Below are 15,100 nucleotides of genomic sequence, written 5' to 3' on the forward strand. Positions count from 1 at the left end.
GGGCTTGCGCAGTGCCCCCAGCCAGTGCCTTCAGTACCCTCGGATGGAGCTCATCTGGGCCTGCCGACTTAAATGCATCCAATCCTTCCAAGTGACTCTGCAACATCTCAGGGTCAGCGCTTGGTAGTCTGGTGCCCTGCTGTAGTCTCTCTACAATCCTAGTAAGAGACTTGTCTTGCCCCTCATTTAGGAACACAGAGGCAAAGAACTCATTGAGGAGTTCAGCCTTGTCCCCCCTGTCCATCACCAATTACTTTTGCCCATTTGGTAGAGGTCCTATTCCGCCCTGGGCCTTCCTTTTACTCCCTATATATCTGAAAAACAATTTTTTGTTATCCTTAACTTGGGATGCCATCCTCAGCTCCACAGTAGCTTTGGCCTTTTTAACTGCCTCCCTACAACAGCAAGCTGAGGAGGTATACTCCTCTTTAGTAATCTCTCCCTGTTTCCACCGCTTATATGCCCCCCTTTTTGCCCTTAGGCTGCTCTGGATTTCTCTGGTCAGCCAGGGAAGTCTCTTAGCCCCTTTCCCCCACATTGGGATCGTCTTCCTCTGTGCCCAAATGATCGTTTCCTTAAGGCACAGCCACCCTTCCTGGGCTCCCATCTCGCCAAATCTCTTACTCTGCAGTGCGTCATTGACTAAAAGCCCAAGTTTGCTGAAGCCAGCCTTGGCTCTATGACTTTTGCTTTTCTTTCAAGTAAAATCTACAGTGGGGAAGGAGGGTCTTTTTGTTTTGAAAATGTGACAGGGGGCTATCACAAGGCCAGTCCCAATGTCAGCCTGCCCACCTGTCTAGGGCAGTCTTCCCTGTCTCACGTGCCACAACTTGGTGTATAAAAGAAGATGTAATAATGCAGGAGGCTGCCCATTTTATGCCTTGATGCCCAAGGTGATGTACATGGCTCCGACCTCCCCTACACCATGTCCCATGCCTTGTAGATGGCATCAAAAATCATCAAACTCCCCTGGCTCCCCTGCTTAGCTGTACCACTTGGCCTCGGGCCCAAATGTGGCCTCAGGTGTTTGTAGACTTACATTGGCCATTACGCCCCCTCACTGGAGCCTAAACTCATGCCTTCTCACTAGGGCTCACTCATCAAACTCCTGGGGCCAGCCTATGTGCAGTCCTTCAGGCCTCACTTGGACTGTACTTTACATGCCCCTGCACAGCCCTTCAGGCCCGCCTATGCAGACCCTGCTCTACGCCTTCTCTGCACAGTCCTTCAGATGCCCATATGGACCCTACTCTATGTAGCCTACTAATCATTACACTCCCCCCTCACTGGGGCCACTCCTCCCCCCCACCTTCACTGGGACCTCAGGGCCTTATGCCTCTTGGGTTTCAGGCCTGATGATGATGTCTAGACCCATGCTTGTCCCTACTCTGGGGTTGCCCACAAGGTTGTAGGGGCTGAGGTTATAAGGCACCCCATACTCACCTTTCACTAGGGAGGCAACTAGTGTGGCATTTCCTGAGGACCACCCCACCATGAACAGCCCCACCACACCATGCAATCCCAACAGGGTATAGTTTTTGGTCATGCCCCAGGACCAGGAACCTCCTGCCATCTCCATAGTTCCTGCCCCATACTTCCAAGATGTTATGTGACCAGCAGCTCCAGTCGGGCAATGGACCCCCTCCAGCTGCTGGCCCTGCTGCTCCAACCCTGCTCTTATATGTAGCAGCTGGTCCCACTTCCCAATCAGGTGGCTTTCTGCTGCCCATGTGACTCCTGATTGGGAGTGCAGCCACCTGCAGGCTGCTCTGTTGTTTAATTCTAGCCCTTAAAGTGGCAGGCACCAAAGGGGCCCTGCCACAGGGAAAAAAAAAAAGTAATTCCATACAGAATGGCCTTCAAAGGAACTTGCTAGAGGATTTTTGTGGCTAGTGGAAACGGTCAGTCATTATGCCAGTAAAAACCCTTGACCACTTGACAAACATTTGGTTTGGTTCTGTTACTTTTTCCTCTAAGGACAGAAAAGCTGCAAAGTTATTTCACTAACTAAAAAGAGGTGAAGGGAATGGTGAAAGTGTCATGAATAAGGAAGTAGTATGGAAAGTGCTAATGATAAGTGCACTGGGGTTGTTATGTGTGTTCTGTAATGCCTTATTTTGCTCTGGCTTTGGATTTCCCTCTCCCCAGATATTCCTTATTGTTTTGCTTGCTTTAAAATGGAACCTGCAAACACTTTGATTCATAGACTGGATCGATTTTCCTTAGGCTTTTGAGAGAATAATCCTTTGTCCCCAGTCAAAAGTTAACATATAACTTGGAGCAATAGTGCTAGGTAGGTGAACATCGGGTATCTTGCTATTAGTACTGGTAGTACATTGGAGACATTGTTTTTTCTTCTCTAATTGAACTGTCCCTAAAGCTCAGATAAATTTCACACTTGATTACCTGTATGCAGTGATACCTTAAGTTAACAGAATGCTATTCCTTGAAGATGTGCTAATGTGATGACAGCTGCTGATTTTTTTTAAATGAGAAATTCAAGTTGAACTCTAGCTCCAAAGAATGCATGACCATTTGGAAAGTTTAAGAGGTGCCTAGACCTTTAGCTCAGCCTCAGCTCTGAGTTGCTGAGAAGAGATTCCATCACCAACCATTGGATGAAGTTCTCCAAATAGCAATTGTACCAATGGCATGGTGGACTTTATTCTCTCTGCGCATCTGATCCTTTTAGTTTACAAATAAGAAAGCCAGCTCTGTGAACTTGACCTGTGCTTTATCAAACCAAACTCTTTTTTTCTTTGTATCCAGACTGCATCTGTGGCTCTCCTGAGAGTGCCTCTGGGAAGCCCACCCTACCCCACATACACCAAACCCAGGCAGATCTCAAAAGCAGCAGTGGGGCATTCCCCCGACTGACTTCAATGCCTCATTTCTGGATTTGGCACACGTCGGGAGGGAGGGAGATCCGTGCTCTTGGGAGTGCTGGGGAAGTATGTGCCATTTTCTTTTCATGCATTGTCACATCTCAGGAAGGTTCTGCAGGACTAATTATGCCCCTAGTGACACCAAATCAGCCTCGCAGAAGACAGAGGCATAGAGGATGGTACGCCATGAGGCGATCAGATGCAGTGGCCAAGCATACCATGCAGTGAGTGGATAATCAGGTTTATAATGTTCATACCATTCTTGTTTCAGGTAATAAGAGCCAGGTCCAAGCTGATTTCTGCCAAAAGGTGGAGAAGCTTCAGACACCTTCAAACATCACCCAGACATCCCAGAAGGGGGCCAGTAGTGTATGGGCAATAATGGTTATAGCTCAGCTACTGGCTGGAATTGGAACTGTTCCCATTCAACCTTTTGGGATCTCCTACGTGGATGATTTCGCTGAGGCAAACAACTCTCCCCTGTATGTTGGTAAGTACTTTTCCTAGAACAGACCTCGTCTGTGTGACATTGTAGAGCTCGAACTTTACAAAGCAGATTCCACCCTTGTTTTGTCTAGGAAGGCTCCTCTGTAAAGCCGCACAGGAAACTTTGCAAGAGTGAAGTGTGCGGAAAGGTCAATGGGGAAGTGAACAGGGCACTTAATGGGAGTGGTGATACTCCTGATGATGAACTTGGGCTAGATAGACATTGGGGCACTGATAATACATTTTCAGAGAAATATTAGGTTTTCATCCACTAAAATTCTTCAAAAAAGGTGAAATCTTTCCACAGAAGGTGATGCTAGCTTCTCAGAAAAGTAGGGGTCTAGAACCCAAAATATTTTGATTCAAAATGGCAACTCATTTGTTCATGTGTTTTATCTTCCCAATCTCCCCTGTGGGCTAAGCTGTCTGCCCGCAGCCAGTAACACCTGTGATGCACGCTCTTACTTTGCCAAAAGGACAGAAAGTGGTGTCTCAATGGAGCTGTAGTATGAGTAAGAGCCAGCCCAAAGAAAGGAATAGGTATATAAGACACCCAAATTACAGTAATCATAAGGCACTGCTGCACCATTTTGTATCAGTGGTACCATCACCAAAACAGGGCTGGAAGAGACCTCAAGAGATCATGGGGTCCAACCACCTGCAAGGAGGCAGGATCAAGTGCAATTAGAAATGCTTTCACTTTCAAAATTTCCCTTATAATAGTAATTTTTCTGTGGAACCAGAAGCTATTTTTCAACCAGGTTCTCTAGAAAGTCCATCCACGTCTGGAATATTGTGTCCAGTTTTGGGCCCCCCACTACAGAAAGGATGTGGACAAGTTGGAGAGAGTCCAGCGGAGGGCAACAAAAATAATTGGGGGGCTGGGGCACAGGACTTGAGGAGAGGCTGAGGGAACTGGGCTTATTTAGTCTAGAGAAGACTGAGGGAGGGATTTGATAGCAGACTTCAAGTCCCTGAAGGGTGGTCCCAAAGAGGATGGAGCTGGACTGTTTTCAGTGGTGGCACATGACAGAACAGGTAGCAATGGGCTCAAGTTGCAGCAAAGGAAGTTGAGGTTAAATATTAGAGAAAAAAATTTCACAAGGAGGGTAGTAAAGCACTAGATTGGCTACCCAGAGAGGTTGTGGAGTCTCCTTTCCTGGAGGTTTTTAAGACCTAGCTAGACAAAGCCTTGGTTGGGATGATCTAGTTGGAGGATGGTCCTGCTTTGAGCAAGGGGTTAGACTAATGTGGTCCCTTCCAACCCTCATTTTCTATGATTCTATGAAATTCTGGAGAGACTCTGTCTGAAGCTGTGGAACACTTGGCTTTCCACCAGCCCAATGTCCAAGTGGTTTAAATAAGTACCTGTTAAACCCAGCACTTTACAAAAAGACAGAGGCCAAGCCTGAGGCATGTAATGAGATGCATCAGGGACCTCTCTCCCCAGGAAACAAATTGGACTCGGAACAATCAGACACCACAATGAGAGTGGCAGTCTCTAGCAAGGAAAATGTCTGTCACAGCATTTAGATGAAGCCAAATGCCATCTTAGCACCATTTGAAGCTGTGGAGAGCAAGGACCTCTGATGTTTTGCCCTGTCCTTGGTCATGTCTTGCTCACTGCTGCATGATACTACAATGAGATTGCCCTACATAGAAATTCTGTGACTGCCTCTCCCTTTATAAGTCAGCTGTTCTCATTGCATTTTGTGATAATATGGTATGGGTATTAGAAGAGGAAGGAGCAGGATAGTTAGCCACTGTTTAGAGCCAGCCAGCATCCAGCAGTAATCCATGAACTGGAACTTATGCTCCCTTTGCTTTCTGAAACCACTAGGCCCATCCACAGGGGGGAAATCAGTAGGAAAAACATCTTGGAGGCCTTCCTCCTCCTGTTCATTATGTTTATTATATGCATATGGATCCCATATACCCTTCAGGAGCCAACTGCAACAGAATTAAGGCTCATAAAGTCTGTGGCTGGGGTTTAAAACTGACACTTCTACTGCTGAGATGGCAGCCAGGCACTGCAAAGGCAGGGGTCACAGGCTCTGAAGAGCTGCTGCTCTCATGGAGATAGGAAGGTGATTTTTTGGCACTCTTATCGTATTTTTGCCATCTGAAAGTTCACCTGCTTGAAAACTGCAGTGGGAAGTGATACAAGAGTTCAGCTGGGCTGGGGGGTCATGTGCTTCATATGCCTTAGTGCATGGCGGGCAGGGGGGCAATCTTTTTTTGGCAGGCACATCACAAATAGTCCCGCACTCTCCCCAAGTGCCTCTCTGATCCTGCTCCCCTGCCAGATCAGCTGCTCTGCTTTCTGTTCCCTGCCCTGTGCCTAACTCCCGTTGAAGTCAAGTCTCTTTTCAAAATAGATCTATGAGGCTCCTAAGTCACTTCAACACTGGAAATTTAACTTTTTGTATTCTAGTAAGTAATCTCAACTTCCTAACTTTTCTGCAGGAAAGGAAATCTGTCTATAAAATTCAGGCAGGAGATTTTTTTCATTTGGTTTGTATATAAATGCTTATTCTGATTGTTATTCTTTCATTCCCATTTCAACACAAAGGGGGTTCAAACAGACTTTGGTAGACAGCAAAGTCACCAAGACCTTTCTTGCAGATGGGAGCTGCTGATTGGCAACTAAAAGGGCTCAGTTTTCATCCACTGAATGCCCACAATGGAAGCCAGATTTTCAGAAGAGCTCAGCACCTGACATGCTGAGCTCTGAAAATCTGACTGCTTTGTTAGGTGCCAAGCTCTTGTGGAAATCCAGCGCCAAGGATCAGTTCTCACAAAGTAGCTGCAGATTTGAGGCTTAGGTCCTCAGGTGTTACAGGTACAACGCAACCTCTGCCTTTTGCTTATAGGTTCCCTGTAAGGAACTGATGCTTCTAGGATTGCATGCTGTTAATAGCCTTTTGGATCCCAGATGCTGCATCTATACAAGAAACTTAATATATTGGACAGTGGCATTTCCAGAAACAACATAGAGGTGTGCAGTGCCTTGAATGAGCTGATTTGCTAGGAGATGGGCTAATTGACCCTTTCTCTCAGCACAGCCAAGTAGCTTGCCTGAAGCACCAAGTGGATGTGGCCACACAGCTTCTGGTTTTGGAGCCAGGCTGTACAGAGTGGGCATGGTGTTCTTTGAAGGCATTGCTGCCAGGCACCATAAATTCACTGTGTAGAAATGGCTGAAGGCTGGAGTACGTCATGCTGGAGACAAAATAGTTGCCAGGTTGGATCAGCCTAAAGGTCCATTTGTTTCAGCACCAGAGACTTCAGAGGAAGGCCTGCAGTTGTCCTCTGTGACAATCTTCCTCCCTTTTCCCGGTCTCTAATGGGGTACATCTGAGGCACTAGGTTTATGGTCTCTTCCCAAATATATGTTAGCACAGATGTTCCTACATCAGGGCACCCTTGTTATCCACACAAATGGCCAGTCCATTTTTTAACCTTGAGAAGTTCTAGGGCTTAGTGTCTTCCTGTGGTAAGGTGTTACAATCATTAATAATGGAAGAATTTCTCTAGTGACCCTGCCTATGAAAACCTTGGTTTATCTCAGGAATTAAAGCGCCATCTCATTTCTTTTAAAAACAGGAACCCCTTTGAAGTAGCATGGACCTCTTGGGTTGCTTCATATCTAAATTGTATGCAGGTCCCACTTAGGCAAAATACTTCAGCATGTGTTCAAGTCTCACCAAGGTCAATGAGACTTGAGTATTTCCTTAATGTCAAGTGCTTTACAGAAGAGAGATGGGTTGAGTGTGTTGTTGGATGGAAGCCAACAGTACTTGGTGTTCAGTGTCATGCTACCTGCCACTTCCCATATCTGACTACAGTTTCTCACTATATATATGTTCTCACTAGATATATATATTAGTGAGAAACTGTAGTCAGATATGGGAAGTGGCAGGTATATATACCCCCCAAAATTGTTTATTTGCATAACCCTACTAACACCTTGCAATATCAGGCCCCCGGTGCCCAAAACCATATATATGATATGGTTATATGATTATATATGGTTATGATTATATATGGTTTTGGGCACTGAGGACCTGATGCAGTAAGGTGTTAGTAGGGTTATGCAAATAAACTTTTTTTCCCCCAAAAAAATGGCACAAAGAAATGGCAAATTTTAAAGATCTAAAAAAATTAGATTTGGATTCATTGGAGCATTTCATTTCAAACTGAATGTTTTTTTAATTAAATAGAAAGAAATTTTGAAAGGCAAAATTGTTTTGAATGGAAAAAATCAAAACATTTCATTTAAAAAAGACAATTTTCCCACCCACACACATTTACACAGACCTGAGGTGAATCTGCAGGGCATTTTAGTGTCAGTGACTCTGCACTTTTCACTAACCCTCCCCTCCCCTTCCCCCATTTTCGCTGAAAAATTTCATGCGCCTCTAAGTGCTGAGAGGTCTTTGCTGTCTCTACTTTCAGCGGGTGATGAGGGTGCCTTGCCCCCCGTATTAGCTCCTCACTGCTCCTGCCACCATATTTCTTCACTGAGTATTTTCACAGTACTGCAGTAGGCGGTTCATGCACAGGGCATAGCTGGAAGCAGTGATTTCAATATTGAATGTCTCAGTGAGACCTTGATTTTGTCAGTTTGGATAAGATCCTTTTGACTGGCAGCTGCTTTTCCTCTCTCTAATGCATCTGTTGGATAAACAGTGCATATAATAGCTGCACAACAGAGGAGGCATTAATTGTCTATCAATTGGTAAGAGATGACTTCTCTCCCATGTGTTGTGACATCCTCCCTGCCTCACAAGGGAAGATAAATGCAGTATCTGCAGCAAAGCAGTTTGTCTCTTGATAATGGCCCACTCACGCTGGCACTCCCCTCTTTTCGTTGTCAGCGATCCTGTTTTCCATTGCTGTGTTCGGCCCAGCTTTCGGATTCTTGCTGGGGTCCGTCGTGTTGCGGATGTTTGTGGACATTGGAAGAGTGGACATGAGTGAGTATTGCACAGGTCTGGGGTAGCATGGGCGTTTCCAAGAGTCCTCCAAGACTCAGAGACAGTGACACGAGTCACATTGGCATACCTCATATTTTGGACATATGTCCTGGTTGTGGCGACCACCCCAGCAGAAAGACATGTCCCGGAATAGCCACACAGTATTATGCAAAGTGGTTATAACTGTCAGTTCAGTCTCCTCTCCAGGGAAAGCTGATATGTTGACAGCGTTAGGTGGGCAGACAAAGATTGCACCAAACCAAAATCTGCCTATGAATAATCTGATGTGCTGTTTACTGAATTTAAAATAGCAGTAGTGATTTCTGAAAGCTAGCCCACTGCTAAAACTCCAGGGGAGAAAGAAGATGATGCTTTCAGAGTGGGGCTGTCACAGCTGAACAGGTAGAGGCCTGGGTGCTTTGGAAACTTCCTTTGCATTTACAGAAGAATAAAGGATGACCTAGGCCAGGCCTACAGACTATGGATGCTGGCCTGGGCTATCTATGCTTACTGCATAGTGGGCAGCTTCTGTTCCTGGCTGTCACAGATCTGCCACAACCCTTTGCTCTCCTGTGCTTCTCTTCCTGTTGTTTTTTTCTCTCATCTATATAGGTTATTAGCTCTTCAGGGCAGAATATACCTGGCACTCAGTACAAGATGGGGGAAGCAGGTAGCAGGCTCAGCTGCACCCTCTGAATCCTTCTAGAATACAAAGGGCGCATCTACACGTACATTTAAGCATGACTAAATTTAATCCTCATTGAGCTAATGCACATTAAGCGATTTTTTGGCAGGTGTCTACATGTGCAGGGATTTTGGGAGTCAACTAAAGTTAGTGTCAAGTCCCTGCAGCCCTGTCACGTGCCCTTAGTGGCTGGGCAGACCCAGCACTAAAGTTAGTGCCAAGTCATGTCTACACGTGCATAAATGTGCTTTAACTAATTGCACCTAAATAATACCTGCATTTGCAGGTATCAGATTTAGGCACAATTAGTCTAAATTCACTGTTGTTAATGTGCATTAAGGGTGAGCACATGTAGATACATGCCCTTAATGCACATCACATCCATGTGCATTAGCCTAATGTATCTTGTGTAGATGTGCCGAAAGAGTATTACTCTTAGTGTCCAAAGTGTAGCACCATGCAGGAGTCCCATTGTTAATCAGGACCCCATTAGACTGGATGCTGCCCAAGCACAAAACAACGATGACTGCTATAAGCATGTGTTTTGGGGATTATTGCATGTTTTGGGCAAACAGGTCACCACATCGTTTGAGAGAAGTAACAGTGAGATGAGAACTTATCTCCCTACAGTTCTAGTTCCCAGCATTTGGGATCATTTTCTTCATTTACCATGCATGCTGTGGCCTATTGTTAAAGCATTCTCCACAGCTTCATCATTAACATGGCTCTTCCTGTGTTTCATTAGAGAAACTGGAACCCATGTGTCATTTTTGTCTGGTGCCAGATAAGAAAAATAAATGAGCTGAGGCAGGAAATAGCAAAAAAAGATCAGGCTTCATCCCCATGGTGACAGACCGTCTTAGCATCCTCTGTGTGGTCGCTCCATGATGATGTCACCCACCCCAAAGTAGATTGGTCCTGTTTGGGGAAGTCGGGCAATTGTTTGAATGGGGTGTGGGCTTTTCTTTCAGCGGGCTCTAGTTTATTCCTGGACGACAGGAAGTCTGGGCTGAGAAGAGCAAAGGCTTAAGACTGCTACTTGTTCCTTTTCCACTCATAAAAATCCTAACAATGGGGAGATGCGCTTTCCATGCCAACTCAAACGATCCTTCGACCTCCCGTGAGTAACACTGCCTCTTCTGAAGGATGTCTGCGTTGGAAGCAAGCAGAATGACTTTCTCATCTTTCTTCCCAGTGAAGGGTGTGAGGCCCTGGAGCTTGTACATTCGGAAATCACTTTCATTAACACCATTTCTCCCTTCACACAGGCGACAACAGGTCATCCCCTTAATTGCAGCCAGCAGAAAGCAGCTAAACCTGGGAATAATAGGAGAGAAATTCTTTACAGGAAAGTAGCTGCTATAAGTTCTAGCCACCTGTGTAGAAGCGTGCAGTCAAACCATGTGTCCAAAGGCAAAGGATGAAGGAATAGAAAGGGTTTAATCCCTTTAACTGAATGCTTTCTTGGGAGAATCTTTGAATCCTCCTCCTCCAGCATGTTTTGATGCTCATTTAATTGGTCTTCTGGGCAATCCTGAAGCGCAGAGCTGTTGGGACGTGTTGCTCCACCTCTAGTGAGAACAGACCTGGTGATGTCTGCCCTGTGCACCAGAACATGTGCATGTTGTAGTAGCAGCAGAGGGGATAATCCTGCACTCTGCCCTCTCAGACGTGACTTACATCCTTTACAATGCAAGGGCAGAGCTGTGGTTTTCATCCATATCATGGGACCAGGTGGATACCTGAGCCCACATCCAGCCAAGTGCAGCCAACCTCTGGCCCTAGCCTTCAAGTTAACTAAGGTGTATGCAGAAGGACTGCGACCAGACCTGTGAAATGGCACTCATTGCTTTGCTGCTGCTGACAGCAAGACACGCAGGATACCGTTTCATTTCCTGACCCATCGACCTAGAGTCTCTCATCCAACCGCTTGGCAAGCATTGCCTTGCCCTGCCATGGACCAGCTGGGTAGGCAGCTCCATTCACACCCTAATCATCTGACTTTTTTCTGAGCTCCATGTTGTTTTGGAGGGAGAAGGAGCCAGTCCAAGCTGGTGTCTGGCTGGACCTGCATTAACAAGGCTGCACTTTATCAGGGAATTAATCTGTCTGGGGCCTTGATCTTTCAAAGCCAACTCCTGATGGGGAAGTTGGAGCACACAGAGCAGAGGCTTTCTGCAGGAACAGCTGACCAGAAGTAATAACTCCCACTATGTGGATGTGTTTAGCTACAGGTTGCCAGCTGATGTAAATCAGTGCAGCCTCACTGACTGCCCTGGAAATGCCTCCCTGATTCTGTGCTTTTAACAGAGCTATGCTCTTCTTACCCTTGCTGTGGGGGTCTGGTCCTTGCCCAGGGCTCCATACGAAACCATTCTGCTGCTATGTCTCCTAGGAAGTGGATTTGAGGGGATTTGTTCTTATTTTGGGTCAATGATGTGTATTTTTTTTTTAAAACCTCCTGCAGCTCATGGTAAAGTTCAGCTGGTTTAAAAGCAGTGAGAGATTTGAATCTCTATATTCTTGCAAGTAGGGGGATAGAGATCCAGGCTATGCTAATGTGCCCCACAAGACATTGGGTAACTTCATTCTTCCTGCTGTTTTTCAGGCACTGTGAACCTGAAACCACAGGACCAAGGCTGGATCGGAGCCTGGTGGCTGGGGCCCCTAATTTCTTCAAGCTGCTTATTGATCACCTCCATTCCCTACTTCTTCTTTCCCCGCTACATGTTCAAAGGGCAGGTAAGACCCAGACACTGATGGGACAAAACATTTTGGCTCGGGGCAGTTGTATGGTATTTCAAGAGGAGATGCTAGCCCTGGAGGGGAGACAAGAATGGAGGGTGGAGGAAGGGAAGGGAAATAGCAGGGTTTGCTTCTTAAAATATATTAGATTTTTCTAATGAGCTCCTAGCCAGCACTATACAAGGGACTGATTCCTTAACTAAGGCTGCTGGGTATTGCAATAACACTGGCAACAATAATAATTTGGGATTTTATTCATGCGGAAGGAACTGCACACTGCTCATTGGCTGATTTTGTTATGGCCCTTAAAATGTGAAATCCATAAATAGTTCATTGCTGAATTACCTGCTGGGTAATCTCTACATTCCCAATACACTGGCACCCTAGGTACCTGGCTCAGCAGACTAGCAGTCTGTTCAATGCATGGCTGAGCACAAACATTGATCTTTGAAGCCAGTTCCTCCAAATCAAAACTGAGGCTCATAGACAGAGCAGCACAGAGAAGCTCATGTTCTTTCAGGTCTGCTGCTAAAATAGAGGCATTTCAGTCACGACCCATCTCATCAGAGGAATGCATTGCCATTGATGCATTGCTACATGGGCCTTTCCAAGAGTCCACTGACTCGGAGACAGTGACATGAGTCAATTGGCAAACTTCATATTTTGGACATATGTCCTGGTATTCCTCATCAGAGGAACGCATTGCCCCACTGAGACCAAGACCCTGCCAGGGTGCCAGTCAGGACTGGGCAGTCTTGTATTGATAATATGATTATCTAGATTCTACAAAAAACTTGAGTTCTGGAAGGGACAGCAATCCTCCCACCTCAGCCAGCCTTGGGTAGTTTTAGGAGCTGGTTAGCCCAGGACTGCTTACAGCACAGGTTCTCCCACCTCTCTCTGAAGCAGCTGGTGCTGGTCCCTGCTGGAGACAGGACATTGTGGATTCAGCGGATCCAGCCTGGCACTTCCTACGTCCCCAATTCATCAAGACCGTCAGTCTTTCTTTAGCACTAAATTCTTAGCTGCATTTATTGTGCTGAACATTTTCAGCTAACTTAAGCATTGAGATGTCATTGTCGGTTGCCCACCCTCCTCCCAATATCTGCTGTTGCCTGCCACCTTCTTATGTGCTGTTGTGCTTCCCCCCACCCTGTTGCGGTAGTACTACCACCATGCTGAAGGCCATCTCTTCTCCAAGGTCACACTCTACCGTGGTAAGAGGATTAGACTGCAGAGAGTGTCCAGGGGGTAGGGGAGGGGAGCTCTGGAATCAAGCTGCTCAAATTAAATCTCTTTGTGGGACAGGGTCCATTTCAACAATTTTTCCTGTGTTGCAAATGAATGGCAAAAAGTTCAAAATTGTGAAACAACCCATTTTTCCCTTTTCAAAACAGTTTGGGGTTCCCCCCACTTCATTCTAACTTACATTTTGTTTTGAAATTTAAATTCATAATAAAAAGGGAGTCAGGAGCAACATGGAAGGCTTGTTTGATGCAATTGAAACTGCTGACCAAATCCAAAACTTTTTTTGTGACTCTTTTGTGCCCAGTAACATTAGATTTTGACTTTCTGCTATGATTCAGGAGGGCAAATTACTTCATACCCTTGAAAAAGATCACGGGATGGGAGTTACCTTCTGGAGCCTAACACAGAAAGGGTAAGAGGGAGTTATGCAAAAGCAGAGTTGAGCAGAAGATAACTAACTTCTTGGCTGTAGCAGGGCAGGCAAATGCTTCAGCCTTGGAAATGGTTCAAAGATAAGCTCTGTTCCAGAAGGTTGAAGGGCCGAGTATCACTGGTAACCTCCCGCTGCACTGGCAAAGTACATCTCCTTGTCTTCGCCTTCAAGGAGCAAATACATGCTATTCTGGAACTCTGCCAGTGCTAAGGCCAGAGGGGCTGAAGTGACTCTTCTACTGAAGGAGTGTTTTTTTTCCTGGTTGTCATGTGCTGCTTCACCCTGCTGCCACCCCCCGCTCTCTCCCTCCCTGTGTCACTGGACCAGTGCAACAGCAGCCTTTCACATACTGTAAGGGGATGGCACCCATTGTGAGAAGGCTAACCATCTGCCTGTCACTCTCTCTGTCTCACTATAGTCATTCTTGTCTGCTTTCTCCAGGACTCGGGTGCTGAGGCAGACATGCTGAGGAAGATGGAGAAAGCCAAGGCTGAAGAAGTTTCCTTGGTGGACTTCATTAAAAGTAAGGGGCTCCTTTCCAGGACTTTTTGCTTTAACTGACTGAGTTCATAGTGTCCTCAGGACCTGGGGCGACTCGCTCCTAGTTCACCACTACGGCTAGGCAGGGGCCAGGTAACTTCCTTGCTCGTGACTCTGCACACTGCTCCGTCTTTCCGTGCAGCACCTCAGCTGTGCTAATCATGGGATTTTCCTGAGAAGAGAGGGTTAGATATTCTACAGTTCTTAAACTGGACCTTTGGATTGGCATAATTACTGAACAGCCCAAGGCTCACTGAAAGCCAAAGAGACTTAAGTGCTGAAGGGCCCAAATCACTTTTTGAAGTGGGGCTTTTAAAGTCTCTTGGCTGCTTTGGAAAACTTTTCTCAGTGTGTTGATCAGGCCAAAGTAAAAAGTTGTTGAGCCGGAGATCAACAGCCACCAGGCCTCACATATAGAAGACCACTGAGCTCATTCTACTTGAGGCTTAAGCCCATTTGTTCAACTAGGTCTGTGTAGGCAAAAGAGGGGGTTGGAAGGGATCCCTCTGACAAAATCCCACCCTAACTCAACATGATTACTCGTCTTTAGCCTAGGATATGCTGCCCTCCTGCTTCTGTTAACCCATTGCCCCACTGCTCTCCTGCCTGATGGCTTTCAGACCTGTTTCTTCTTCCTTGCTGGGCTTTAACGAAGGGCCTATTGTCTCCATGATGTTCTCTGCTAGAAAATGAGAAATCCATGTTAAGGAGCTGGTTAGTAGAAGGACCGTGGCTCATACATGGCCAGTGGTATATCATCAGGCTGACCTGCCTGATGCAGCGGTCTCAAATTAGCTGTAAGGAAAAATCAGCCATGTTGTGACTAATTTGTACAAATAGTTCATCTTCCCTGCAAGAAGACTCAATGATCCAGTGCCTCAACTGGGGCAGACCAGAATGGCTCCACTGAATTCAGGGGAGCTTTGCCATTTTATACCAGGTGAGAAATGAGCCCGTATTTCAAAAAAGCAAATATGATATAACTGTAAAACATTACAAGTAGACTTCTGAATGTAGAGTAATTCAGAGGTCTACTGAAGACACTGAAAGCATGGGCATAGGGCAGGGGTAGCAGGCAACCTCCACTTCCCAGACGAAC

General features: G+C 46.1%; 1 protein-coding gene across 8 annotated transcripts in view; it reads left to right on the forward strand.

Annotated features, from left to right (window-relative positions):
• The window catches only part of SLCO2A1 (solute carrier organic anion transporter family member 2A1), a 100,761-nt gene that overhangs the window by 69,795 nt on the left and 15,866 nt on the right, over window positions 1-15,100 (forward strand). For all 8 annotated transcript variants that reach the window (XM_006021017.3, XM_006021024.3, XM_006021020.3 and 5 more), the window contains 4 exons: window positions 3,157-3,375; window positions 8,252-8,350; window positions 11,644-11,777; window positions 13,903-13,984. In XM_006021017.3, coding sequence (XP_006021079.1) covers window positions 3,157-3,375; window positions 8,252-8,350; window positions 11,644-11,777; window positions 13,903-13,984 — 534 coding nt within the window. The remainder of the gene's footprint in view (window positions 1-3,156; window positions 3,376-8,251; window positions 8,351-11,643; window positions 11,778-13,902; window positions 13,985-15,100) is intronic.

Source organism: Alligator sinensis, unplaced genomic scaffold (genome assembly GCF_000455745.1).
Source record: "Alligator sinensis unplaced genomic scaffold, ASM45574v1 scaffold1086_3, whole genome shotgun sequence".
Classification (NCBI taxonomy): domain Eukaryota; kingdom Metazoa; phylum Chordata; order Crocodylia; family Alligatoridae; genus Alligator; species Alligator sinensis.